Source organism: Hippichthys cyanospilos, chromosome 7 (assembly GCF_059441005.1).
Source record: "Hippichthys cyanospilos isolate Australia breed blue-spotted pipefish chromosome 7, RoL_Hcya_1.0, whole genome shotgun sequence".
NCBI lineage: Eukaryota > Metazoa > Chordata > Actinopteri > Syngnathiformes > Syngnathidae > Hippichthys > Hippichthys cyanospilos.
In genome coordinates, this window is record NC_142375.1 from 12,062,566 (window position 1) to 12,088,601 (window position 26,036).

Here is a 26,036-nt window from a genome sequence, read left to right on the forward strand (position 1 = left end):
AGGGGATAAATAATGTATTTCTGTGTTACTTTGATCAAACTAACCTCTGCGGCAAGTATCTCCATATGAGGTTTTTGTTTCCTTCGCTCTCAGCCTGAAATGGGGGTGACGAAAGGATTAAGGCATCACATGTCATCTTTATCCCTCATCTGGAAGAACAGATGTGAAAATACTTAATGTGCCCTAGGCTCACATATTTACATCTCACATTCATCTTTTGGTTAAAAAAAAAAAAAAAGAGAAGATGAAGATACCCGAAAAGTCAGATCTTTATCACCCTTGATACTACAGGAGTTTTTACTTATTTGTACTCTGACCGGACGACGACGTGCTGATGGGATTAGATCCACTAATGTGAGACGTCTGTCATGCTTATGTCTCTTTCAAGCTGCGGTGAAGCTGTTGTTGCAAATATTGAAGCGAGTGATGCCAAACCATGCGAATAAAAAAATGACGATAACATGTATTATGCTTAAAACACACAATAAGAATCAGTCACGCTCAGTGTGGTTGATAGCGGTTCGATCTTATAAGTGAACAGTTGCGAAAAAGTGAACAGTTGCGTTGTAAATATTTTAAATGGAGTGATACCTCATATATCCTGCCTATAATTTTGAGCTAATGCACCATTTCGATTGACAGACACCAGCTACTTCGTCTGTTTTGCTCAAGAGAAAGCGAACAAATCGGACGAGGCCAACGTTTGATCGTCGTTCTTACTAGCCAATCAGCAAAGAGACTATTTTAAGAGGGCGGGTCGTAAAGTTAGTGTTGTGTTCTGGAGCATTTGACCGAGACACGTGAAAGTTTAACGGCTGTCAATTCTGCTTTGGTCCTGAAGAAACACTTAACTTCTAAATTTTGAAGATATCAGGTGATTCTGTATCCGTGTAATGTTTACATTTGCTCGAGCTTGTGCTGTCTTGAGGTTTCGTTTCATTTCAAACAGTTGGCAACTTGGCATGTATTATTTGGGTCGAGTTATTTTGAGTTGTAAATCTCTAGTTTATACACAAGAATGGTCGTAGATTTTCCTTTTTTTTTGCATGCAAGTGCAGTGTATGTTCCCACTACATGCGTTCTATCTTCGAGTTAACAGCTGGTACGATATTTAGGGGACTCTTATTTCAGGGGCTTGTTGTGGCAAAGTATACCCAACGGCCACTATATTAGGTACACCTACATATTTGATGAGAAGTCATTTCTTCCTCTATCAAATTTTGCCTTTACAAAGACATTGGCGCTCTTCTATTTTTGCTTTGAGGTTCATTTGATCCTACAGTGTAAAACGTGTTTAAGCATAAAGTAAGAAATGTTCTAGAACTGCTTTGCATCATGAATATTTAGTTAACTAATTTTGCCACATGAGAGAAACGTGTCAGCTAATTTCCTAATTCTTTTATACAAAGGGAAATTGGTTGTTATAACTATCACACTGTTTCATATTATGTTCATGCACCTTTACATTTTCCCTCATGATTATTGCCTGTAGCTGTACAGTGGTAAAATGAGGTTTGACCACTATACAGCTATCGTTTCACCTTAAATTAATGGATCATGTAATTTGTCAGCCAGGTGATATGCCTGTTTGTTCTTTTGGATTTTAGATACAACCGTCCCATTATGAACTCTTTCTACATTTCTCATTTTAGGACAAACAAAAGGAGGACTTTGTATCTTTGCCACCTTCAACTGCCAAAAGCTATGCCTCCAACTGAATGGACGCCCGATCCCCACTCACCTCAGAGTTTTCTCTCTTCTCACCAATAAACTCTCTGCCACTCCCCCTTGGCCATTCAAGTCTCACCCTCACTTGACACTCACATCTATCCCGATGGAGTCCACGATCTCTTCAGATGGGCTCATCTCTCCTGACATGGTCCCAGTAAACAAAACCATAAAGGTTTCTTCTGAGCCTTCGTTTGAATCGTCATCACTTCCCAAACCTGCTCCTGCTGACCCCACTCCCTGCGCTGATTCTACCCAATCTACCAGCCCAAGGAAAAGGACGTTTGCCTCTATAGCCCAGCGAGTGATCATACAAGAAAGACTTAGAAAAGCAGAAGAGGAAGGTGACACTGATGAAGAAGAAGGTAAGACAGAGGTTGAAAAGATATATTATCAGTTTAAAGAACAAATATCTTCATCTTTTCACTCTCACCCTGCTTTTGAGCAAAAACCTGGACCAGCACTGATATTGATATGTTTTAATATATGGTAGCATTACTGATAAATAATAACCAAGATCAAATGCCTTCACGTTCAGATGAGGAACCAGAGGAAGACCTATCCAAGGACCAGATGGAAGAGAAAGCCAAAGCGGGTGATGCCAGAGCTCAGACTCGAGTGAGTGGAGGCACATGCTTCCAGATCGTCTCTTGGCATTGTTTTCATGTGCTGGTTCATGCTGTCTGCTTCAGAGCAAGTGTCTATTTTTATCCACTTGCAACATGACGCCATGCACCCAGCAGGAGACATAATATGTCGCTTTGCCTTCAAATGTGGTTTCACCGAGTTTGATCACCCACAAATTATGTGCTATTTGTGAGTATTTGTTGTAAATCAACAATATCCAATATGTGTACTTAAACTAAAAGTAGTACAGTTAATGGATGTAAATCTGTGGGGATTCATGGAGAAATTAATATGGCTCAAGACTTCATAAGAGTCACCAGGCTTCGGTCCCGCTTGTATGGTACTTACGCAAAGGAGTGTATCATGTATTTGAACATACCAAGCACTTAAAATAACTGGAGAGGGCATGTGCATATGAAAAATAATTGAAAAACGTCTTTATAATTCACACATATTTGATTGATGGAACAAATTTCAATGATTTAAAATAAGTGAATGTTTATGTCCCATTTCATATATAATAGTTTGAAAGGATCGTTATAAAATGTCAGTTAATATTAGCAAATAGTCACCTGAAACCCTTCTACGGCCTCCCCCACCCCTCCTGACAGAAATGCCTGTGACTCAGTTGTAAAGAAATGATGGCTTTTAAATTAATCCATGGGATTCATACACCTCAATGGAGGGTTTTTTGATTATTTTACAAGTTTCCATTTCTAAGCATTTTTGATTAAAGGAAAACTTTTTGTCACTGGAGGGGAGGAAACACATTAGCTTAACCTTGTGTACACAAGCTAATAAAGTTCCGTACGCCACATTGTCACCATCTGATCTCTAGTAAAATTAGAATGAGCTGTAATTTTGTTTATTTTTTGCATAAAGCTGAGATAGTGTTCTTGCAATGGTCTAAACATCATGATATACTTATTGTTCTTTGTATTTAGGTTAGCCCACAGTACCAACAGTGAATTAATCTTCTTTATGTCCTTTCTTTCCATCAGCTGGGCCAGCACTACTTGATTCTTGCCGAAGAGGAGGACAGTGATCTAAACAATCGTCTGGCTGTTAATTGGTTGATAAAAGCTGCAAAACAGGGAAGAAAGAGTGCGGCAAGAGCCTTGCAACGCTGCTGGATACGTAAACTAGGTTATTGTGCCATTACATATGTGTGTGTGTGAGAGAGTGTGTGTGTGGGTGGGGGAGGGGAGGATTTGCATTGCTGATTTTTTTTTATCTCTGGCATCCTCACCCAGGAATCACCGCAGAGAATGAGGAAGATGTACGAAAATTGTCAGCAGAGAGTAAGTTTGAGAGGGCGGTGCGCAAAGCAGCCATGATGATGTACTGGAAGCTTAATCCAGAGAAGAAGTCGAAAGTGGCCATGGCTGAGATGCTGGAAAATGTCAGCCAGGTCAACAAAGAACTGGGTAGGAACCGCCTACACACCTACAGTACAGTACAAATACCGTATGTTCAATGAAACAGAGTACTAGTACTTATGTACTTTTGAGTATTTGCCAGTCACACTTGTGTAAATAATAGGCGTAATGTTGCACCGCATAACATGGAAACAATTTCTAATTTGCGGAACCGATCAATGACATCATTGTACGCCTGTTACCGATCTTGCATAATATGGCAAATATCGCCCGATCACAATCAAGTTGATCAAATCGGCGCAGTTAAAATGTTATAAATTTGTACAGAGAGACAAAGAACACATTCCCTTTTTTTTTTTTTTTTCTACAAGATGTCCCTGAAAGTGATTGCTATTATAAACATAAATGGCACCTGCACTGAACTGGACAACAGCATTATTTATAAGACCAAATGGGTAGACAATAAAAGCAAACAGTACATGCCAAAAGTTTGGACACACCTTCTCGTTCAATGGCTTTTCTTTATTTCATGACTATTTACATTGTAGATTCTCACTGAAGGCATCAAAATATGAATGAACATGTGGAGGTATGTACCGAACAAAAAAAAGGTGAAATGACTGAAAACAGTTCTTCAAATTGCCACCCTTTTCTCCGATTACTTCTTTGCACACTCTTGGTATTCTCTCGTTGAGCTTCTCAAGCTTCACCCCAAATGTTTTTCACTTCACCGGTGTGCCTCATGAGGACTCATTTGTGCTTTCTCAATGGGGTTGAGACACTATATTACGATTAAAATTTCACTGTTATACACGCTGCACAATTTAATACAAAACACAGGATGTTTCACAATAGTTTTTCACCAGTTGTTTCATATTTTCACTTATGCTTGCTGTTTTTTTTTTTTGGTTTTGTTTTGTTTTGCACAAGCTAGGAAAACTGCTTCAAAATTGATACACATTTTTGTTATTGTTTCCTGAACAATTTTTGCGCAATTCATTTTCTTTTAATAAATCAAACCTTTGAATAAGTGTTTGTTGGGTTTACTACTTGGATATAATCGATTAAATTTGTAATCAGCCAGAATGATAGAAAAATCGTGATTTCATTTTGGCCCAAATTGCCCAGCTCACTCTGTATCCGTCCCGTAGTTTGATGCATCCTTAATAATTGACACAATATGAAAGTGGCAGGAAGGTTTATTCATCAAAGCCAGATGAATATAGGTTGTAGCACAAAGTAAACAATGTCTGACAGTATTAGTTCCATATTTGGGTTGATTTGAACGGATGTAGGATCGAGTGGGGTCATGCTTGCAAATCACTTTTTATATAACACCAAACATTAGGAGACACTGCAAAAAGCAAAACTGGCCCCACCTTGGACGAGACTCAGAAAATTCTGGAAAACATGGTCAGCAGTGAGAGTGAGTATTCTTAGAGCTTTTGAGAGAAATGGTTCAGGTAGGTTTCTCTACTTGATAGATTACAGTATGTTTTGTCTCTTCAGCCAATCAGATGGTGGGCTTGGACGATTTTGTTGAGATGACTAAAAATTACGCTGAAGGTATCGTTCCCTCATCGTCCGAGGCAGAAAATCCTGATGACATGGAGGTAAAAAAAAAAAAAAAAAAGGAGGAAGGAAAAATCAGTGCTGTGTGAAAAGTGTTGTATCTCTGTTCTGCCGCACAAGGCCTCCTCAAAAGATAAGAAGCCCCAAAGAGGATCTTGGAGTTTTGGCGGAAGAGGATTGATACTGGACACAAAGCAGACTGGCGCCCTTAAAAAAGCTATGGCTATGAAATCCCGCTTAATGGTAACATCTTTGCAATGATCAAGAAGGTTGATGTTGGGATTCCTTTTTGAATGGTGCCTGCGGTGCCAACAGATGTTGCACTATCCAGTTGATGCTGTGATGGAGGTCAAGGAGCACCTGGTGGACTGGGCATCGCGGGCCGGCGTCCAGTGGCTGAGCACCATCATCCCTACGCAACACGTCAACACGCTTATCTTCTTCTTTATCATTAGTAACCTCACCATAGACTTGTTTTCCTTTGTCATCCCGCTATTGGTCTTCTATCTCTCCTTCATCTCCATGATTATTTGCACACTGCGTGTTTTTCAGAGTAGTAAGGTGAGTTCTTTTCCTTTAGCAGACTAATTTTAAAAAGGAATATCATTTGTCATTGGCTAATCATGCTTGATTCACAGTTAGAATAATGCAGCATCCAGTGGAACCAAATATAGTAAGATGTGACTTACTGTATAAAAAAATGAATCATATCTCATTAGGATGATGTCTGAAGGCTAAATTTAAAATGCTGCATAACATAGAACCTTTGTTGACACCTACTAATCCTACATACACAGTAATTACTGTTCTAAATTGGACACATTGTTTTTGCTATTTCCTAAATTTAATGTTCTTACCGATCTATGATAATAAACAAAGAAAAGCAAATTATTGTAAGAATGCCCGCTCTTTATAAATATTGTTTTTAATCTTCTCTGGGAAAGTTGAATTTCATTTTCTTCTCGATTTCTCTTGCTTTTACAGACCTGGGAGAACTTTCGAGCTCTGACATCTCTCCTGACCCGCTTTGAACCTGGCCTGGATGTTGAGCAGGCAGAGACCGACTTTGGCTGGAATAACCTCGAGCCGTACATCTACTTTATATTCTCTGTCTTCTTCGTGATATTCTCGTTCCCGGTGGCGGACAAGGGCTGGATACCCTGTTCAGAGCTTTCTACCGTGGCCATCTTTTTCACGGCTGTGAGCTACCAGAGTCTCAGTCCCATGGCTGCGACATATGCACGTCGAGCAATGGTTATAGAGGTGAGAGGGGTTACAAAACCACTGATTCATTTCTTCTTTGGTTCTTAATTTTATTCATATGCCAGAATATGGCAGTTTAAACATTTCTCTGAAATTTGGAAGATTTAACTGGGTGAGGTGACAAACTGGTTAACAAAAGTAAAAGGGACACGGGTGGTGTCATGAGAACATTGGCAACATTGAGAAGAGATCAAGACATGACATTATTATTTTTTATTTAATTTATTATTACAATAGATGATTAGAGTACATGAATAGTCAAATTTCATTTCAAAACATTTACATTTTTTATTTAAATCTTAATCTCTGATCGGCCCATGAGCCATACTTTTTTATCCGGTCCCTGTGACCCAGTTGGAATAACGTGTTTGACACATCAGCTACTGAACGCTGTTTTTGTTTGTTTTTAACTTTGGTAATGTTCACTTAAACCAAAAAAAAACCATTGTGTATTATTTCAGGTTGCTTCATCTCTTTGCGGGCTGACTCAGCTCCTGCCAGAAAACATGACAATGCTTGGCACCTTGGGACGCACCTTTGCAACTCTGCCTCTAGGGGAGTCAGTGGTACTGCAGCTTAGTATCCCCTGCTTGCTGTATGTTTACCTTTTTTACCTATTCTTCAGGTGAGTAATAATGAAACCCATTTGACATCTCTAACTCAAAATAATCGTATGAAGGATGGAGATGCATTTTTCGGTGCATTTTCACCATGCCAACTTCAGTCCAAATTATACACTCCTCCACCATCACTACTTGAGCAATTTGACATATTCCATTTTTGCAATGCGCAGATCATTCAAGCTATTTCGTTTATTATTCACATTCCCAAAATTAAAGAAATGTTTTTACAAATTCAAATTGAAAAAATATGTACATATCTACCTTCATTTTCCACGTATATTGATTGATCCAAACCATTTCAACTTCATCATTTTCAGTTTCTTTCAAGTTTATTTCATGTCATTCAATAGCATTTTATATAGTTAAAATCATCCCAAATAACCCCTCATTATTCCTCATTCTTTTTTTTCATTCAGCCCTTCAGCCTTCACATGTAATTTTCAAGAAAAATGCTTTCGCTAGTTGTTATATCCTTCTAGAAGACTAACAGGCGAGATTAGTGCTGTAAAGAGATTACAAATTAATTCATTTGAATTTGAAATTATTTGATCTAATCAATCTCTTTTCAATCTCACCTAAAACATCTTAGAAAAACACTCACCCAGTGTTTTTTGTTAAGATATACTGTGTTATTGTTACAGATCAAAACATTAACGTACACCAACAGCAAAAGAGTGGCTTCAGTCACTTATTTTAACAGAGGCACTTGTAACTAGTTATCATCTGCTGTTTTGAAACTAGTCCCAAGTGTGGTTAGTATCGAGTCTCGACCATCAAGAGGAATGGTACGTTTTCTCTTGTTAGTTGCCAAATAATTAGAGAATAACATTAAAATAAAACATCGTCCATACTGCCCATCTCAGACATGCACAAAAGGAGGCTTTTCTCAAGTGTAGTTTGACCAAGAGCTTTGCTATGACTCGCTACATGGCGACTTTTGTGGCTATTGTTAGCATTTGCTGCAGTCACGGTTGAGTGCTTTGCATTTATGTGGAAAGCTAAACTTGAATCGCCTTGGTGGTAAGCAATCTCATTCTTACAAAGAATGCATATTACGCTGCCTTTAACAAAGGCGCTGCAGACTGCTAACTTTTATGTGCTCTTTCACACCTTTTTGCTCCTCAACTCGCCTTCCATACCAGAAGCCTATTAGGTTAAGCCAAACACAAAGATAGCCGACATTGTCCACTCCGGGTAATGATTGACTTTTGTTTTCCAAACCCCAAAAGCAAAAAGCCCAATGCATGAGAATGGATCCAACCACCATACTAAATGCAAAAAGACAGACGCTAAAATTTATATTATTGCGATTAAAAAAACAGCGCGTAAACTATGACTGTAGTTGATTGATCACAATGAATGTTGCTCTGTTTATCTGATACCTCCAGTTGCGAATACATGTTCTGAAGAATGTTCTGTGTAAGATTATATTTTTGCTGTTTATGAATTTATTTTCTCCTTTCTCTCTTTGATTAGCATGGCCAGGAAGCGTGGCTTTCGAGGAACTTACTGCATCCTGGTACCCTACCTCGTGTGTTTCATGTGGTGTGAATTCTCAGTGGTGCTCCTCCAGAATTCCACGGCTGTGGGCATAATCCGCACCTGTGTGGCCTATTTCCTCTTCCTGTTTGCTCTGCCTGTTCTGGCAGTGGGCCTTGCCATCATGCTCTTAATCCAGCTCTTCAAGTGGTTCCTGGAGCTGGAGCTCACCAAGATGATCGTTACTTTAGTCGTTTGCGCCATACCTGTCATCCTCCGGCTCTGGACCCGGTTCAGCACGTCTATTCTGGGAGTTTTCCGCTCAGTGACGCACCGTGGCCCCGTTAAGCTCATCTTACTTTGTATCTCCATGGTGATCCTTTTCTTCTCAATCTATGTGTATCATGCGGAAGGACAGAAGGTCTACAACTCCACCCTGACTTGGGACCAGTACACTCAGGTGTGCGGACCTCCTGCCTGGCAATCCAAAGGTATGGCCAAGACGCAGATCTTCTGTAGCCACCTGCAGGGACACAGGGTGACCTGGACAGGCCGCTTTCGGCATGTCACTGTCGCTGAGACAGAGAATGGAGCGCAGTCCGTTATCAACATGTTGCCAGTGTTCCTCGGGGACTGGTTGCGATGCCTTTATGGTGAGACGTACCCGAAATGTGAAACCAAAAATGTCACGCACCATACAGTCTCCAGCTCGGCGCCAGTTCAGGTCTCGTTGCCCGTGCTGCTACGAATGCAAGAAGAGGAGGAGATGTGTCAGATCAAGGCTCTGGCCAAACACACCTGCCATGTCAAGCGCTTCGACAGCTACCGGTTCAAAGTGACTGTGGGGATGATCAGGAACGATAGCGCAGAGGCGGACGACGAAAGCAGGGATATCGTGCTCATGGCCAGCCATGAGTTTCGACAGGTCTTGCTCAACCTCGAACCTGGCAATATGGTGGAGTTCTGCACCAAGCTAGAGGGCCGTCTCGGAGCAAAGGCTCCGGCCTTGGAGTTGAAGGCTATCAACTGCCTGGACTGTGTTTCCCCACTGTTGCCTGGAGGCAGGCAGGTAAAAATAGAGCGAGACTGGAGACGCACAACAATGCGAGCCCTGAATTTTGCTTTTGATTTCTTCTTTTCTCCCTTCCTGTCAGCAAAGATAACGGGGTGAGAACAGAAAAGCCAAAACTGCCCAGCTGAATCGTTGCCTAGAGAGCCACCATGAAATGATGAGGCTCACTGATGTCAAACCACAAACATGAATGTGCTAAAAGTAATGTTGACTTTTGATTAGGCATGAGTTTATACCACAAATAGTTTTTTTTTTTACTTCCTTTTTTGATAGTGCCAAATTTTGGCCAGAGAACTCAACATGTCCTTTGCGTGAGGAGTAAGGCTGCTTCAAATGATCACAATGCTGTCTGTCTTATGAAAAATGACAGCCGTGTAAAAAGTTAAAGAATTTATTTTCATCTTCTGTCACATGAATGTCTAAATTACTGTGGCACATTAAAAATTGCTTATCACTAGTTTGCTGTTTACAATACACATACAACATGTCTTATTTGAGAATGTATCTTACTTCTGTATGTACTGCACATCATTTTATCAGAAAGTTAACTGAATTTATTGGCATAGATGCACAGTAACTCACAGGTAAGAATATGTATTATAAACAAATATGATCACACTAAAACTACATTTTAGAGTAAGCATACCATCAATATGATATAATGGTATTGATTCCATATGAGCTAATTCAGTATCCCTTTTTGGTCTCGTACTGTATATCTCATAATGTATAGTAATATATTGTAAGATATACAGTATAACGTGGGTGCATCTTTGAGATGTAACCATTGGTACTTCACCTGTACACTGTGAAAATAAGTGGCTTCTTTAGCTAAGCAATAGACTCTTTGGACAGATACGATGAATATAAAAAGGATTGACTGTCAAAGGAAACTATATTTGTATCTTTGGTATTGTTTTGACAAGCTATTTTTACTGCTGCTTGTGCTCATACACTTTGAATTAGAAAGCCCACACTACCATTTCACTTACTCGCCAAGAAGGTCGAGAGGAGTTTTACATCCGTGTGTCACACACCACATGTTCCCCCGTTAAATACCAACACTGAAGTCCGTGAAATCAAAATTGTCATCGCTATTCAAAACCCGATTTGCCCTTATAACGCTGTTATTTTTTTCACTCCCAGCTCAACATATGTCTTAGCAAGTCTGCAGCTAGAATCAATGTAGCAAGCATAGAAAGAATACAGTGGAGTCAGATTCAATCATTTTATTAATGCACATTCTATCATTCACATTTTTTAATTGTTAAACATTTGTAAGTATTATAGATATACATTTGAGTAGCATTGAGTAGTGGCAACATGCTGTTGCTGCTGCACCCTCCTGAACAAAAACCCTCGCTTAGGTTGTATGTGACGATGTAAACCCAACTGACTGGCTGCAACTCACCAGTGGAGTGCTAAGTCTTGCAACTTATATAATGTTTCCTATTATATAAACCATTTTCTTGTGGGTAATGGATTATATTTTGCTAAACAAATCAGTTCAAAGCTTTACATCCAAAATACCTAGCAGACACCGATAAGCGTTCTGTAGTTTAAATGTGTGTGTACTGTTGTGTGAGGGGTGAGAAAAATGTAATCACGTTCAACCTGTTTCTTTTTTGGATGGTTTCACACAACACACGTCTTTTTGCAGCAACTATTAAACACGACCCATTTCCAACCCGGAAATTGACACTGCCCCACTTCGAAAACCACGCACAATAGTCGCATTGGGACCAAGGTCACTTAAAAACAAAGCACTTCACTGTAAACAATCAACGTGTGACCAGGTCACACTGTTCACTTCAACACATGTCACCCTACGACAACGTCTTACTGTACATTGTGGCTTTCAGTGGTGCACCCCAGCGAAGTGTGTGGCACTGTGAGGTAAACCGTGTAATGAGAAAAACAACCTTCATTTCAAAGATACATCTACATGACATTGCTCTTTTATCGTCAAAGACCATTCAGCAAGGTACAGTATATAAACACTGAGTTTTATCTTTAAGCTATAGCATTCATAATGACCTCTGACTTTCATGCACATGAAACCTCCGTCCTCGTGACGTTATCTCATTCACTGCGCATGACGGCTGAAGATGTCAAAAATCCACTTCAATTGGGCTGCCAGCTAATGTAGCCTAAAACTTGTACAATTCAATTCAAGGACAGAAAAAAGAACTAAATGTATGAGGTTGTAAGTCTGCGGACCCTTTGAAAACTGGAATGTGGCTGTGTTCGGAATGAATCGATCACATTCAAACTCATGTTAAGTGGGAGTCATCAGAAACTTGTCACGAAGGCTGCAACTAACTATTATTTCAACTCATTCAGTGTCACTGATGACTGTAAATGTCTAAGATGCATTGTTACTGCTATGGAAGCCAAAGATCCATTTTAACTGGGCTGGCAGTGAATGAGTTGACTCAAATAAATGAATACCTGCAACTGAACATCTGCAGACATATAAATGTCTTTGCGATTGAATGAGTTAATCAGCTGAATTAAGGGTCTTTATTTATTCACTGTCTGCTGAGATTTTTGATTGTGCACTTTGCGTTCCCATTTAAACTTACAGTTGTTCTCATTACAATTCTAGTCCATTTTTCATTCGATCGGCCTCAATGTAGATATAAATTTTATCTTAAATACAACGTGTTTGTGTAACATTTTTCTCCTCAAAGAAAAATCTTTGGAAGAGCCAAAATCTAAACCTCAACATTAGCCCAACACAACAATTCTGTACAATAAAGTTTAAATGTTGATTTGTGCATAACTCCTCTCTCTGTTTAACCAGCAACACTTTACACATACCAAAGCTATTGCATCAACTTTTCTTCTGGATTAGTGAGTTGCTTCAATAAATGAGGTTCATGTTCACTTGCAGTGTATTTAACAATCTATTTGTGTATGTTTAGCACTATAGAAACCAAAGTGGTAGTGGCATAAAAAATAACACTGACTATTTACAGCATACAGTAAAAAAGTGTATGTTACCTGTTACCTGCAGAAAAACTCATGATTTTAAAGCAGTAAAACTGCCGCATTGTTTTAATTTGCTATTATTGCAAAGTGGACAAGATAATGGGTCACTTTTTGCGTGCAATCTCCAAGAGCGCTGCTCTAAAAGGAGAGACATTCTGCTGTAACTGTCATCAAAGGGGAGAAAAAAAAAGAATAAATTCAGGTTATTGTGGTCAGGATGTACAATACAAGATCATACTTGTGGCAGGTGAACACCACAAATAAGCCATCGTTTTGGAGTATCAAACAATCTTGCAATGTTGCTACCAAACCCTCTTAGCCCAGTCTCGTCAAGAGCTTTGAGAGCACGTCCGTGAGGAGCAACATTGCCTGATCATTGCAGATGGAGAGGTGTCCCTGCACCTCAATTACAAAAGGTGTATGGGGTAAGAGACACACAATTCATGGGGAGGGGGATCAAAGAAATGTCATTTATCATTGGTTACTCCATTTGTCACAAACGATGCAAACTGAAATGTTTGTCCATTGTTCGCTTTGTGCCCCATGCCTGTCAATGTGTCTCCGGGTTGACACGGTCTTGGAAAATGTACAGGTTATTGGTGGCTGCTATTGCAATGATATTTTCTGATGGATGCCAAGCCATGTGCAGGATTTTCTTGCTGAAGTCCAAGCTGTCCACGCCCACGTCTCCGCGCCGACGTTTTCCACCGGTGTAGACCCGGCGGGTGCGTAACACAGCTCGTGGCTTGCTGCTCTCCCGCCAGGCCTCCAGAGTCACGCCCCGTCCCGTTTCCCGGTCAAACATTTGGAAGAAGCTATTATATGCTCCAGTCATTATTACACTGTCAATAGAAAGAAAATATACTTGACACAGTCATATAAAATAATCATGAATGTGTCCTTTGAATGGACAGATTTACAGATTTATTGGAAATTGCGGTAAACGGCTAGAGCACAAGTGTCAAATTAGAGGCCCAGGGGCCAGATTGAGGCCATCATATCGTTTTATATGGCTCGCAAAAGCAAATTGTGTGATTCGACTGTGTTTCACGCAAAATTACTGCAATTATAATTTATCTTCACTGTCAAAAATATTAAGATGGCAAATGTTTTGTTAAAAAATGTTAACTTTTAAACAGGTTACGTGTATCTACGGGGATGTAATCAAGTTCTTTTAAATTGGTCTTTTGGTTAATGAGGGGATCATTGCAAAATGTTAGAAATTCTTCTGTATTGGAATTAAACAAATTGCCAAGTTAAAATTCCACCTCTCATAAATGTCATCTAGAACCTTAAGTCATTTAAACTTCATCGGAACTAAAATCTGTAAATAACTACACATATGACTTTTAACACATTTGACAACACTCACCTGTCTGAACTGTTCCAAACACACTCAAACTTGTCAAATATGCAGTCATTCTCATAGAGTGAGCACAGCTTACTCCTTAGGTATTCATGGACCTGGATAGAGAGAAAAGCAAGAAGCTTGCAATTCTCAAGTGGGATTAATTGCATATCACAATTCAGTCTCAGTTTCCTCTTGGAGCCCACCTTTGCTTAACCACTTTATTATGACTCAAAAATGCACACATTCTTACCTGATATGTCTCCACAGGGCCTTTGTCCATGTTCAAGTCCCACACCTTGGCGGTAAGGTAGTCTCTTGTCAGCAGGTAGCGTCCACTGTGGCTGAACTTGACATCTGACACAGAGGAGATGATTTCGGAGAAGAAAGAGCGGCTCCCTGGATCCTCAGGCTCTTCAAACACTGGTCAAAAAGTACCATATTTAGAGAAGGCACAATACCAATATTTCTCGCACACAATACATGCTTTGTATTGTTCAAAACACATTATTCGGTTTTTCAAGGTGTAATGCAAGTGGCTTACATTTTGTGTGTTTGTCGCAAAGCGCAGAGGATCTCATGTCACAGAGGCGCAGGGTGCCCTTACTGCTACTGTACACAAAGAGGTGACAGTGCTGAGGGTGAAATTCTGCTGCTGTGATCACCTCTGTAAGATCCTCCATGTTGGCTGGTTTAATGTCCACAATGTCTGGAAAAATGCAGTTCAGGGGTCATACACCACTGATGGAACAGCATTCCTCCTGGCACAGTGTTAATCTGGTTGACTTGCTCATGCTACAACTTGCAAAGGCAACTGCATTGTTGTACTCTTGTTCTGTGAGTCCAATTGAACATGAACTGTACAAAGCTGAAAATGTTCAATGTAGTTTAAAATGTTTTGTACAACTTACTAAACTAAGGAAGGAGACTAAACGTTGGAAAAACCTCTCTGTATAATACTCTGCAGGTATTCACCAAGGCAAAACCTCCATAATACATCTGTAGCACCATGAATCACATGTGATCATTGGTGAATCATACTTGCAAACGTTTCAAATCATAAATGTTTTCCCACTATCATATCTTCTTTCACTAGCATCTTCCAAAGGAAGTCAACCCATAAATGGTTTTTAAAATAGTATGATTTATGCAGCCCTGCTAGCATGTTACTCTGGCTAATATTGTCTGAGTGGAATATGAATGAAGCCAAAATCACCTATGTTACCACTTGCTGTCGATTGAGAGCAAATCCCAAGACGGTTCCTTGTGCCCCTTAATAGTTCCCGAGGGTGCGAGTGTGCTCTGTCGCCCTATCCCTTTTGCATCCTTGTTCCACATTTTGGCTGAGTACTCATGGATGCATGCTCAGCCAAGGTGTGGAAGCATATTACCCACAATTCATTGTGGATTTGACCAATACATCTGGAGAATAGCAACATTTGGTGAAATTCCTGTGCCAAAAAAGTTTTTTCTTTCAACTTTAAGTGTCAAATAATTACATATTTCATTCGTATTATGTATGAGTTTTTTTTGTCTGTTTTCTGATTTTTAGAGTATTCTATGTATTTTCTCTAGTGTAGGTACCCTACTTAGCAACCTGAATTTTTACTTTACCTCTACCTGACTGTAATTACGTTACAATTTTAAGCAGCGGAGTGGCAGACTGGTTAGCATGTCCACTTCACAGTTCAGGGGTCACAGGTTTGCTCCCGGCTTCCTAACTGTGTGGAATGTGGATGTTTTTTCATCTTTGCGTGTTCTGCGATTTGATAGCAAGCAGTTCAGGATGTTGCCCAACTAATGCCCGAATACAGCTGAGATTGGCTACAGCATATCCGCAACCCTTGTGAAGATAAGCGGTCAAGATAACGGACTGATGTATTTTAACCAGCCAAAACGACAAACGATGCTACCTTGTTTGGTGATGCAGAGTCAACACAGTGGCGCAATTTGATGACCGAACGTGCACTTTTCAGCTTTTTTCACTTGTTATTTGCGCTTTTAAAAATTTAGAGCACTTATACTACATGAACCCGCCCAGCCCCCCACAATGATAAATAGGGGTGGATATTGCGATGTTAATTTCTATGCAGTGTTTAGACTAGTGAGATTGCATAGACCATTTTAAAACAAAAACTTGGGGGTTGACTTCCTCTTTAAAATGCATGAAAGATTCACGACAATACCGTGTAAAACAATAATTAATTGTTGTGCCATGAGAGATTATCACATTAATTAATTGGTGCAAAAAAATATTCAGGTATAACAATTTTAACTGAGCTCTGTTTCTATCTATCAATGAGACTTTCCTAATATAAAAAATGCAAAACTTACTGCGGTAACACTGATTGTAAGTAAATACACTGTAAGTATGATATTTAATTTTTATCGCTTTAGTTTGGGCAGGTGTACCTGATGTTGTGGCTGGTAGGTAGTATCACTGTATGCTGGTCAGCATATTTTTCCAACACTCGCATACCTCATTTTAATCGCCCAGCTCGCACCTCGGCCATTAATCAGGACCTAAATATCCATCTCAACAAACGCCAGCATGCATGCACACGCTGCTCCCCTCACTGTTCTATTTGTGGCATCCCCGAGTGGTTCAGAAGAGCGTGTTCTTGCCCTGTGAATTATTTAAACCCTTCTTCCACACTAGGAGAAGAATCTGATTTTCTAGGTCAGCTTGTGTTTTGTCGGGAAATCACCAAGAGCCGCCTATCAAAGATTGCAGCTGTACTGGATGTGTACTCAGTATTAATCAAAACATGCCGGTTATTTTAATCATAAATGCTTAACTCGTATTGCAATAAATGTGTTTGTATTGCATCCGCCGCGTATTTCAGGCGGGTACTCCCAGACGAGAACTGTTAAATTTAGATAGGGGATACTTGAAGACACTTTGGTGGGTGTGTCATTGTAGAAGCTAGTTAAATCAAGACATGTAGACACATGCATGCATTCCAGCAAAAATACTGCATGATGATGTGATTCTTTGTTAAATGTTCTCTGTAGGATATTTTTCTGTTAAAATAATATATACAAAGGTACTATTGCATGTTTTTCATTCTAATAATAATGAAAAAAAAAAGTCAATTTGAGTTGGCTAAAGATAAATTAATCAATAAATAATAGGAATAGGAGAAGGAAGGATACTGAAGCTGCGGTCAGTGATGCCCAGATGCCACATATTAATCCGGAGGTCATCAGCTGACAGGTACGTCTCTCCATCACTGTTGACTGAGATGGAGTTGACATGGTAGGTGTGACCATTGGCGAACACTCGTCTGGGGCGAACCTCGACCATCAGATCCGTGGGTTTCAGTACTGGCACCTTAAAGACAGTGATGATGATGAGTTGCAGTAAAATGCATCCGAGCCACGGCGTGTGCGTGGGTGTGCGTGCGTGTGCGTGTGTGCACCTGCAGAGAGGTGATGGTGGAGATGTCCTTGAGGTGGCCCTCCTCATCTTTCAGGTTATAGCCTTCTGGTCTCTTGTCTCTTTCACTCACCTTCCACAGTTTAATGGTCTTGTCTATGCCATGCAAAGTCACAATTTGACAACACGGAATTAAGTGAAGGCAAAAAAAAAAGAAATAATGACCATATTTTGTGAAATAGAGAAGCAGTCGGTGGGATGAAACTTGTAAATTATTCGGGGTGAAGACTTGAATACTTCAATTTTGTAATGACAATTTTTTTTTCAGTTCTCTTATTTTTACTGAATGATAAAGAAAGATAAGAGGACACATCACAGCAAAGCATAGTGATCACTAAACACCAGGTATGCCTCCTGGAGGCAGTCAGCTGTTTAAGGATGATTTCCACCCAAATGGATGGAATACATAGTACGTGTTTTCAAACAATACCATAGCACTATTACCATATGCAGTTGTGCTCATAAGGGGACTGAAAATGTCACCATTCACCACTGGACAGCAGACATGAGTGTGCTCAAAAGATATGTATACGATGAGCATGACTTTAAATTAATTTGTGTTATTGTTGTATTTGATACAAGTGATTCAATTAGAAAATATAGTTTATGCTGAATCAAACTGTTTTGACTTATAACACTTACAATTATGGTCAATTATGGTTCTGTGGTAATACCTCTTACATTTCTGATTGAATTATAACGCTTACAATTATGGATCTCTGCCATCTCTTGTATCTCATTTATTAACTTTTGCATTACATTTGGAGTGGCATTTCGCCACATTTTATTCAGCAGCTTCAGTAAATAGATCATGCAATATTATCCGTTTTGTTGATGGTTTGTGTCCCAGAAAATTGCATCACTACAGACAATGAGCGTCCGTGTAAAACTTAAACAAATAATGGCTTAAACTGTTTTGAAAATGAGTCATGATAGCACCATTTGCTCTTAACTTGAAAAGAAAAACGTCCTGTAACGCATTAAAAAGCATTAAATTATATTTGCTGGTACTTGCAGAACCCCAGTTAACCCCTGATGCCTTCATGAACCCTCAGAGCATACTCTCACTTGAAAATCGGTGAACGATCAGGTTGTTTCGCTCCAGCCTTATCAAGTTTGTCAATCAACAAGTGACCCAACAGGAAATGACTAGGCAAAACAATCAGAAGAATTGTGTTGTTCGACATTCCTGCTTAGACCATTAAAATTCAACTGCAAGGTTTTGTCACAAATGAAGAATGATCTGTGTCGTCGTTAAAGTTGGAATGCTCACCATTAGTGGAGAGGAGAAAATGTGCAGCATTCTGTTGCGGCAGCCATCTAATCTTGTTGATTTTCTCTTCAATCTCCAGACTCTTCAGGTAGTCAAAGTCTGGCTCGTGGCTCTGGAAGGTGCTGTACACATTGTACTCCCCTGAGTCCCCAGTCTCCAACACCTCCTCGGACTCCCCTTTAGACTGGCAAACATTTGGAAAAATCGAACCCTGATTTAACTTCACTGAGATTTGGGAGTGTTCACCAGGATTCTGTTATCCGATGCAAACATATTTTATGAGTAATTTTGTTTTCTGCTGACCTCTGTTTCTCTCTGAAAGATGACCACTCGGCCTCCTTTATCCCCAGTGGCCAGAAGGTCCCCTGTCTGGTTGAACTCCACCGTGGAGATGACATCAGCTTGGAACAGAATAAAATCAGAGTGGTAAAACCGAATAAAATTGACTGCACTTTTCATATTCCCGCAAAAATGTATTGCACCTATTGGGCCATACAAAACGGAGACCAGAGGCGAATAATAGACCATCTGTTTTACCTTCAGTGACATAGTCTCGTAGGAAGGTGTGGTTGATCTTGGGGCTCTCAGCGTCTTCGCCCATCTGAAGCTGAAGAAGGGTGACCCGCCAGCGTACCCGTCCTGAGGGGAAGGGTCCGATCCGTTCTCTCGCTTCCTGCCCAGGCTGCGCCCATACTGCTAGGGCCTAGCGGAGGGGCCTGGAACAATGCATCCTGGGTAACCAGCAGGCCAGGAAAAAACGGGAAAGAGGTGATAGCGAGCAGATGGAGATAGGTAATGAGCTTGAGGGGAGAAGTTTAGGGTAGTAGAAATGGGAAAGCAGTGTGTAAAAAAGCATAGAGAAGGATTGAGATAGGGAAGTGTAAAGATAGAAGAGGGGACATAATAATGGAATAAGCATGTCAGATTGAAAAAACATGGACATAGCATGCCAAAGCTATGACCTTTAGTATTACACACCCATTGGTGACACGTGTATATGCAAAATGTCGAACAATGTAGAGTAGCAGCAAAACCCTGAGGTGATGGAGATAAAATGTCAATACGCTCCACCAGAACTGCAATATGAATCCTGTACATATACAGTAGTTGAGACTATAACAAGAATATATTATTATTTACTATATTCATCAAATGATGCTCTGCCGGTAAATACAGGGGTGTGGTAGCCTTCTCTGCGTACTTTCCAGATCACTGCCCATGCTCTACCTCACACACACTGTTAAATAAGATAGTCCTTGATGGAGAGCAAAGGAGAACGTGATGTCTTGCCTGTGCTGCAGGAGGACGGGAGGCACGAAGGTAGACAGGCCTCAGCACACCTACCAGATCGACTGCTGCCGTAGATGCTATATTCCTGACTTTGTGTGACGGTCTTCCGCAGTGTGCCTGAGAGGATGACGGGGGGGAAAAGGGTGGTGGTGAGAAGAGGGGAGGAAAAGGAGAATAATGAGAACGAGGGGGAATAATAAGGAGGATGGGGATGGACTGTGCAATGATGCTGCTAAACTGATCCTGTGCAGCATCTACTGTGTCATGGCAGCCTCCTATTCAGACAGCCAATCACAGAGCCGATGTCCTTGGAGGGCCCTCCCACTGCAGCTGATGAGGTGGAAGAGGCCAGCAGGGGGCGCAGTAAAATCCTCAGTGATGCGTAAAAGGGCTGTTTTTTTTTTTTTTTTGAGAATATGAAATTAGAAATCAAAGGTTGCCCGACGCCTTGAAATAATTAATTGACTATATATCCATATCCTAATTTTAAAAAGCGTGCCTTCTTTGAAGCAGTGACTCACTGTCTTTTATTTTTTGTTTCTCATCTGGAAGGTTCTATATAGCTTCATATATTGACAAGTAAGCAATTTCTATCCATCTGCAGTCAGATCAGTTTTCAGTCCTTCCAGCTATACTTGCAGAGACCCTATATTGAGCTAAACGATATGTAGATTTCGAAGCAATATGTGTGCACGTATAGAAAAAAATCAGCAATATCAAAAGTTTTTGTGAGTCACGTTACTGTCACGTTAATGTCATTTAAAAAAAAAATACATACATTTCTCTACCATTTTTGTTCTAGTTTGCGTACAGATTGTATTCCTAAAAAAATATTTTGCTCCTCAACGTCATTGAACGTAATGAATTATAAACTCAATGGAACTAATAAACATGCAGACTCTACTGCTGACTCTTACTCGGTGTTCGGCAATCTCAGATTCGCCTGTTTGAGAATAACTATAATGCCCCCCCCCCAAAAAAAAAGTACAATAATGGCACTTAAGTGTTTATTTGTGTTACATTTCAACATTTGTTGTGTACTTTACAGATAGCTCCTATTTGTGGATTAAAAGTATTATTATTATTACTTTTATTGTTGGTAGTATTATTAAATTGATGTTGCCTTTGAATATACAGGTACAGTATTCAGTTATTCACGTTGTCCACAAGATGGAAGTAGAGTATTTATCAACCGCACAGTTGCTGCACGTTATATTCCGTCGAAGAAGAACACGGGCGAGCGACTGGGGGAAGAAAATGACAGGGCGCGCAAAAAGAAAACCCAAATCCATTCAGGTAAATTTTCGCCTGACTAACCTGCCTCCTTTACACGCGCACTCTGGTGCAACAGTTGGGGAATTATTTGGCACGGGTTCTCGAATAAGTATCGAATTGCTTCGTGCTCGGTCTGTTTGCCATGCTGTATTGAACAGCGGTGCACCAAACATGGCAGCAGCAGCAAAGCAAAGGACACTGGCCGTGTTAATGAATGGACGCTTGGGGAAAAGTAAACAAATTTCGGTCTCATTTATTCGCCAGGTCTGCCAAATATAACAGTTTCTGACTTATCTGCCTCGTGTACTAGATAGTGGATCAACATGAATGCATAGTAGTCATGAGTTACAACACTATACACGTCGCAAGGGTGTTATTTAAAGTAGATAAAAGCAGTTTGCACAAAACTACAAGGCCCTTAAAAGCTTTTTTCTGTGGGTCTAAACACTTATGCACAGGATTTTCTGCGTGTCAAAACAGATGTGTACAGCCTATGCTGTAATAATGGCGACATGACGTCATGTCCGTTGCGGGTCATACAGTTTAGCCACTTCCGGGCTCTCCCACTACAACTCAGAATTCGCTTTCTAAAAGTATTTTTCCTTTTCTTACATTTTATTTTATGTAAGCAACGCAATGCCAGTTACATTGTTGGGTTCCAGTGTATAGATTGTATTCCGAATTAGATGCTGAGAAACCACGGCTTCCACAACTTCCCTTGATTATGGCAATGCATGAAAACATTTATTTAAAAGAGGAATAGGTTATTTGAGGACATTCAAAAACTTTAAAAAACAGTAATACATGTAAAACACAATGTTAGATATTTTCTGCCAAGTATCAGAATGATACCAGCCTCAGTCTTATTTTTTTTTTTATTACCAATACCAACAAACAAAACCTTGAGGCAAGAAAATAAGAAACTGACGTGATATAAGTCCTTCTTTTTAATAGCAGGTGTTACCCTGCAATCATTGCGTCACTTCATGTTCAAAATTGCGAGCAAGGCACGTTAACTTGCCAAAATTTCACTGAGGGGTAAAACACAAACTTAGGCCTACAAAAATAGTTTGTTAAATACTAGAAAGAGAGCAACTCTGGTGTATGACTTTCCAGCAACCTCTGGAGAAGACTGGTGAAACTGGAGAGCACTGTTCATTATTTTATGATTTCTCATTTACTTTGTGTTTGTCAGGAGTCAGGAGAAGGCAATGGGCAGGTGAAGAAATCGTGTCCTGATATCAAGGACCCGCCCTCATCCAACGTGTCTCCTCAGCAACGGGATGAGATGCTACAGCTCTACAAACTGCATATGCCCGAGGACCTGTACCATTTCTGGGACTTGTGCAAAGAGCTTTGCCCAGACAACCCCTGTGGTAAGATGATCATTGTTTGCTTTATTTATGTACCTGGTCTGACTAACTTAAATTATGTTTTTCCCAGGTGCCCTGAAAGACACACTCGGTTTGCAGTTGGTTGGTCCCTTTGACGTCCTGGCTGGAGCTCACCAAAACTGTAAGAATGCTTCACCTAACTTCCACCTTCATTGGAGGTACTTCTACGACCCACCGGAGTTCCAGACTATTATACAAGGCAGTGAAGAAAGCCAGCATCACATCGGCTACTACAGGTACCAAAATGTACACCTTGTCATACTCTAATGTCAATGTAGTGTATATCTTGAAGAAAAGCTGTGCATTTATTGTAATGCTTTATTTACCTCTGAGATTTTTTTACCTTGGTCAATTAGTCGTTAAAATAAAGAGCTCGAGTAAACAGGCTTTCTGGCAGAGGAGAAATAGACAAAACTGTAATCATTTCAAAACACATAATAACTGTGTGTTTCTTTTGTTTTTTCTTTCTCAAACATTTAATAGAGATATTCCAGATTCCCTTCCCTCCTTTGTTGGGGAGAATGAAGCCAAGAAAGGCTGCACTATAACACAGATGGGAGACAATGTGTTTGCTGCTGTTTAGTAAGTACTGTCAGCATTAGGCAGACCAAACAACACTCCTTGGGATGTGTTGGGATATATAGTTGTGTGATTCTATAAAAAAAAAAAGTCACCTGTTCAAGTACACTAAGAATTAGGAAATGATTGATTATTGCCAGGGAAGATGTTTGACAAATTATTGGCATTGTTTTTTTGTTTTTTTTTTAATCTGATGGCTGACAAAATATTCCTTTTAAACCTTAACTTTAGTGAACTATTTGAATATTCAAGTAACTTTCTAAGAGATTTTGATCAACCTTATTTTTTTGTATGAAATCAAAACAAAGAAGTGAAATCATTGCATTTCTGTTTTTTTACAACAAATATGTATGCTATTTAACATGTCTCCAAAAAAATTAAACATTCAAATCCGAAAAGTCATTCACGAAACACTCTTAAAGATGATTCAACAAAGTTAAGTTAGAACTTGTGTATTTTTTGTTTTTCCATTTTGATGGCAATATTTTCTTTTTTTCTGAAAATTAATATTGGCTTCAAATATCACCCTACTTGATTACAACAAATTGGTTTTATTTTGCCACCAAAAATACCATACCGGTCAATTTTTACTAAGAATATATGGACAAACATTAAGACTAAAAGTTGCTCAGGGGAATGTTGTATTTCTTGCACTTTAACATTCTGCCAAATGAATAAGCAGTCCAACAGCAATCATATCTGCTTTCTGAAAGTAAAACCATTCAGTGAACATATTTGTTTTACTGCTTGACAGCCTGTTCCTGCTAAGGAAGAAGAAGGAGACGTGCAGGGAGAAAACGACGGAAGATTTTAAAAGCCTGGAGGCAAAGCTGAGTGAGCGAGCACACACTCTCAACTTGTCTCTAGAGCAGAAGACCAAAGGAATGAAGCAGCGGGACAAGAAGGTAGCTCCAGCAAAGTTTAAGTCCAGTTGTAACCTACTTGGAGCTCCTTATAGGATTTTCCAAATTCATTTTCAATGTCTGCACTATATGTTTATAGCATAAGGAATTTATGTGTATGTTTTTCCACGGGGGCAGTGGGAACGTAGTTATCACAACAAATCAAAGTGCATCTCATCACTGACTATCAAGCTCTAAATACCATTTTTTGTCACTTTGATGAGTTGTTGAAATGATGTCCTACATTTTCCCTAGGTTGTCACCAGAACCTTCCACGGTGCTGGAATTGTTGTACCTGTTGACAAGAATGATGTGGGATACAGAGAACTTCCAGAAACTGATGGTCAGTCCATATGTACAGTATACAGTGGCACCTCAATTTACGAGTTCAGTTTGTTCTTTGATCAACCGCATAACTTAACTTCTATATACTGTAAAATCAAGGAGCTTTTATTCCCAAATAATACTGATAAAATGTGATATGCATTTTCCAGAAACAAAAACAAAACATTTTTGTAAATGTGACTAAGCCAGTGAATATGCACATCAACAGGTCCTCCCGAAAGTGACATTAGAGAGAATCCTTGTTTCTATATGTATCAGTGATCAGTTTGCTGCTTCAGAGACATTTTTCTTGCTTCTCCATCCAGCTGCTCTCAAAAAGATCTGCAAGGCCATTGCCGAAGCCAGCAATGATGAAGAGCGCGTCAAAGCCTTTAAACCCATCCAGGATATGATCACATTTGTTCAGTTTGCCAATGATGAATGTGACTACGGCATGGGCTATGAACTGGGAGTGGACCTTTTCTGTTTCGGATCCCATGTAAGTAATGTTGAATAAAACGTGCATGCTATTAGGGCAGGAACTAATGATTTTGTAAGAATGGATAATATGTGGATTTTTTTTGTCGTTTTAATAAAAGAATTCGATTATGAAAATAATGTTTGGAAACAGGTCATCATTTCAAATTGACATTGCAGTTACTGATCATTGTTTTCCAAAGTGAAAGCAGATATTTGCATTTTTCTTTTTGATACATCACAAAGATAATTAAGCTCATTTCTTGGTAGGCTACAGAAATGTAGCATACAGATGAGGGGCATTCAGAGAATTTTGAAAGTTTTAAACTAGATAAAATCTCCTTGCGAAAGTCTGCCTAATTACATTCAGTCAAATTAGGTTTTCAATTTTTGGGGGAGCAATTACGATGAAAAACTCTGGTCAAATTTGTGTCATTAATTGCCTCCTTCTTCTCCACTAGTACTTCCACAAGGTTGTCAAGCAACTTCTACTCATGGCCTACAATTTATTGAAAAGAAATTTGTTTGGAGAGATTCTGGAGGCCCACCTCGCCAGCCGTAACCATGACAACCTGAACCAGCTCCCATCTTGTTAAATATGTCATGAAGGCATCAAAATTCTGGTTAATAACATTTCACCTCTATGTGATCTCATGTTTGTCAACCCTCGTTGTATCGGTGCTGCTGTTTGTAATAGTTTTTGTTCAGTTTTGTCAATGTAAAATAAAGTATTTTCTATATTTTTAACATCTGTCTTTTTTGGTATAATCTGCTGTGCATTTATTAATTATGATCATTACAAGATATGGATGTCATGTTTCCTTGATAGTTTGACGGCATTTTAAAGTGTTACGTGTCTTGCATAATTCAAAGACAAAGTCATTCATATGATTGTGAGCGTTTTGCAGCATAAAGTGAAGTTACCAACTAAAAGCAATATGCAGACCTAAATAAACAATTTAATGCTACACAAAATAAAATGGTAGGATTTTGGGCAT

The 26,036-nt window shown here is 39.6% G+C and overlaps 3 protein-coding genes across 9 annotated transcripts; 2 read left to right on the plus strand and 1 right to left on the minus strand.

Moving 5' to 3' along the window:
* Positions 1-786: 786 nt before the first annotated feature.
* Positions 787-10,636, plus strand: wfs1a (Wolfram syndrome 1a (wolframin)). 3 transcript variants are annotated; one of them, XM_088418460.1, is made up of 13 exons: positions 787-874; positions 1,653-2,093; positions 2,267-2,346; positions 3,357-3,501; positions 3,609-3,782; positions 5,083-5,160; positions 5,244-5,347; positions 5,427-5,549; positions 5,622-5,867; positions 6,291-6,569; positions 7,031-7,194; positions 8,669-9,740; positions 9,826-10,636. In XM_088418460.1, the coding sequence occupies exons 2-13, from the start codon at positions 1,835-1,837 to the stop codon at positions 9,832-9,834; spliced, it is 2,733 nt and encodes a 910-aa protein (XP_088274586.1). In that variant the 5' UTR covers positions 787-874; positions 1,653-1,834; the 3' UTR covers positions 9,835-10,636. The 3 variants fall into 3 exon arrangements, with proteins under 3 accessions (XP_088274586.1, XP_088274585.1, XP_088274587.1); XM_088418459.1 differs by having other exon boundaries at positions 8,669-10,636; XM_088418461.1 differs by lacking the exon at positions 787-874 and adding an exon at positions 2,421-2,544 and having other exon boundaries at positions 2,079-2,093; positions 8,669-10,636.
* A 321-nt stretch (positions 10,637-10,957) lies between these two features.
* ppp2r2ca (protein phosphatase 2, regulatory subunit B, gamma a) lies at positions 10,958-20,341 on the minus strand. Of its 5 annotated transcripts, none has more exons than XM_088418469.1 (10): positions 20,142-20,341; positions 19,335-19,513; positions 19,101-19,198; positions 18,798-18,981; positions 17,508-17,620; positions 17,242-17,419; positions 14,630-14,794; positions 14,339-14,508; positions 14,110-14,201; positions 10,958-13,579 (listed from the first exon to the last, which is right to left on the minus strand). In XM_088418469.1, exons 2-10 carry the CDS (start codon positions 19,396-19,398, stop codon positions 13,288-13,290), a joined length of 1,356 nt encoding a protein of 451 aa, XP_088274595.1. In that variant the 5' UTR covers positions 19,399-19,513; positions 20,142-20,341; the 3' UTR covers positions 10,958-13,287. The 5 variants fall into 5 exon arrangements, with proteins under 5 accessions (XP_088274595.1, XP_088274592.1, XP_088274590.1 ...); XM_088418466.1 differs by having other exon boundaries at positions 19,335-19,528; XM_088418464.1 differs by having other exon boundaries at positions 19,335-19,597.
* A 976-nt stretch (positions 20,342-21,317) lies between these two features.
* hpf1 (histone PARylation factor 1) lies at positions 21,318-25,785 on the plus strand. Its single transcript, XM_088419747.1, has 8 exons — positions 21,318-21,383; positions 22,558-22,738; positions 22,806-22,992; positions 23,240-23,338; positions 24,090-24,240; positions 24,493-24,580; positions 24,888-25,060; positions 25,500-25,785. Exons 1-8 carry the CDS (start codon positions 21,345-21,347, stop codon positions 25,632-25,634), a joined length of 1,053 nt encoding a protein of 350 aa, XP_088275873.1. The 5' UTR covers positions 21,318-21,344; the 3' UTR covers positions 25,635-25,785.
* Positions 25,786-26,036: the final 251 nt, after the last annotated feature.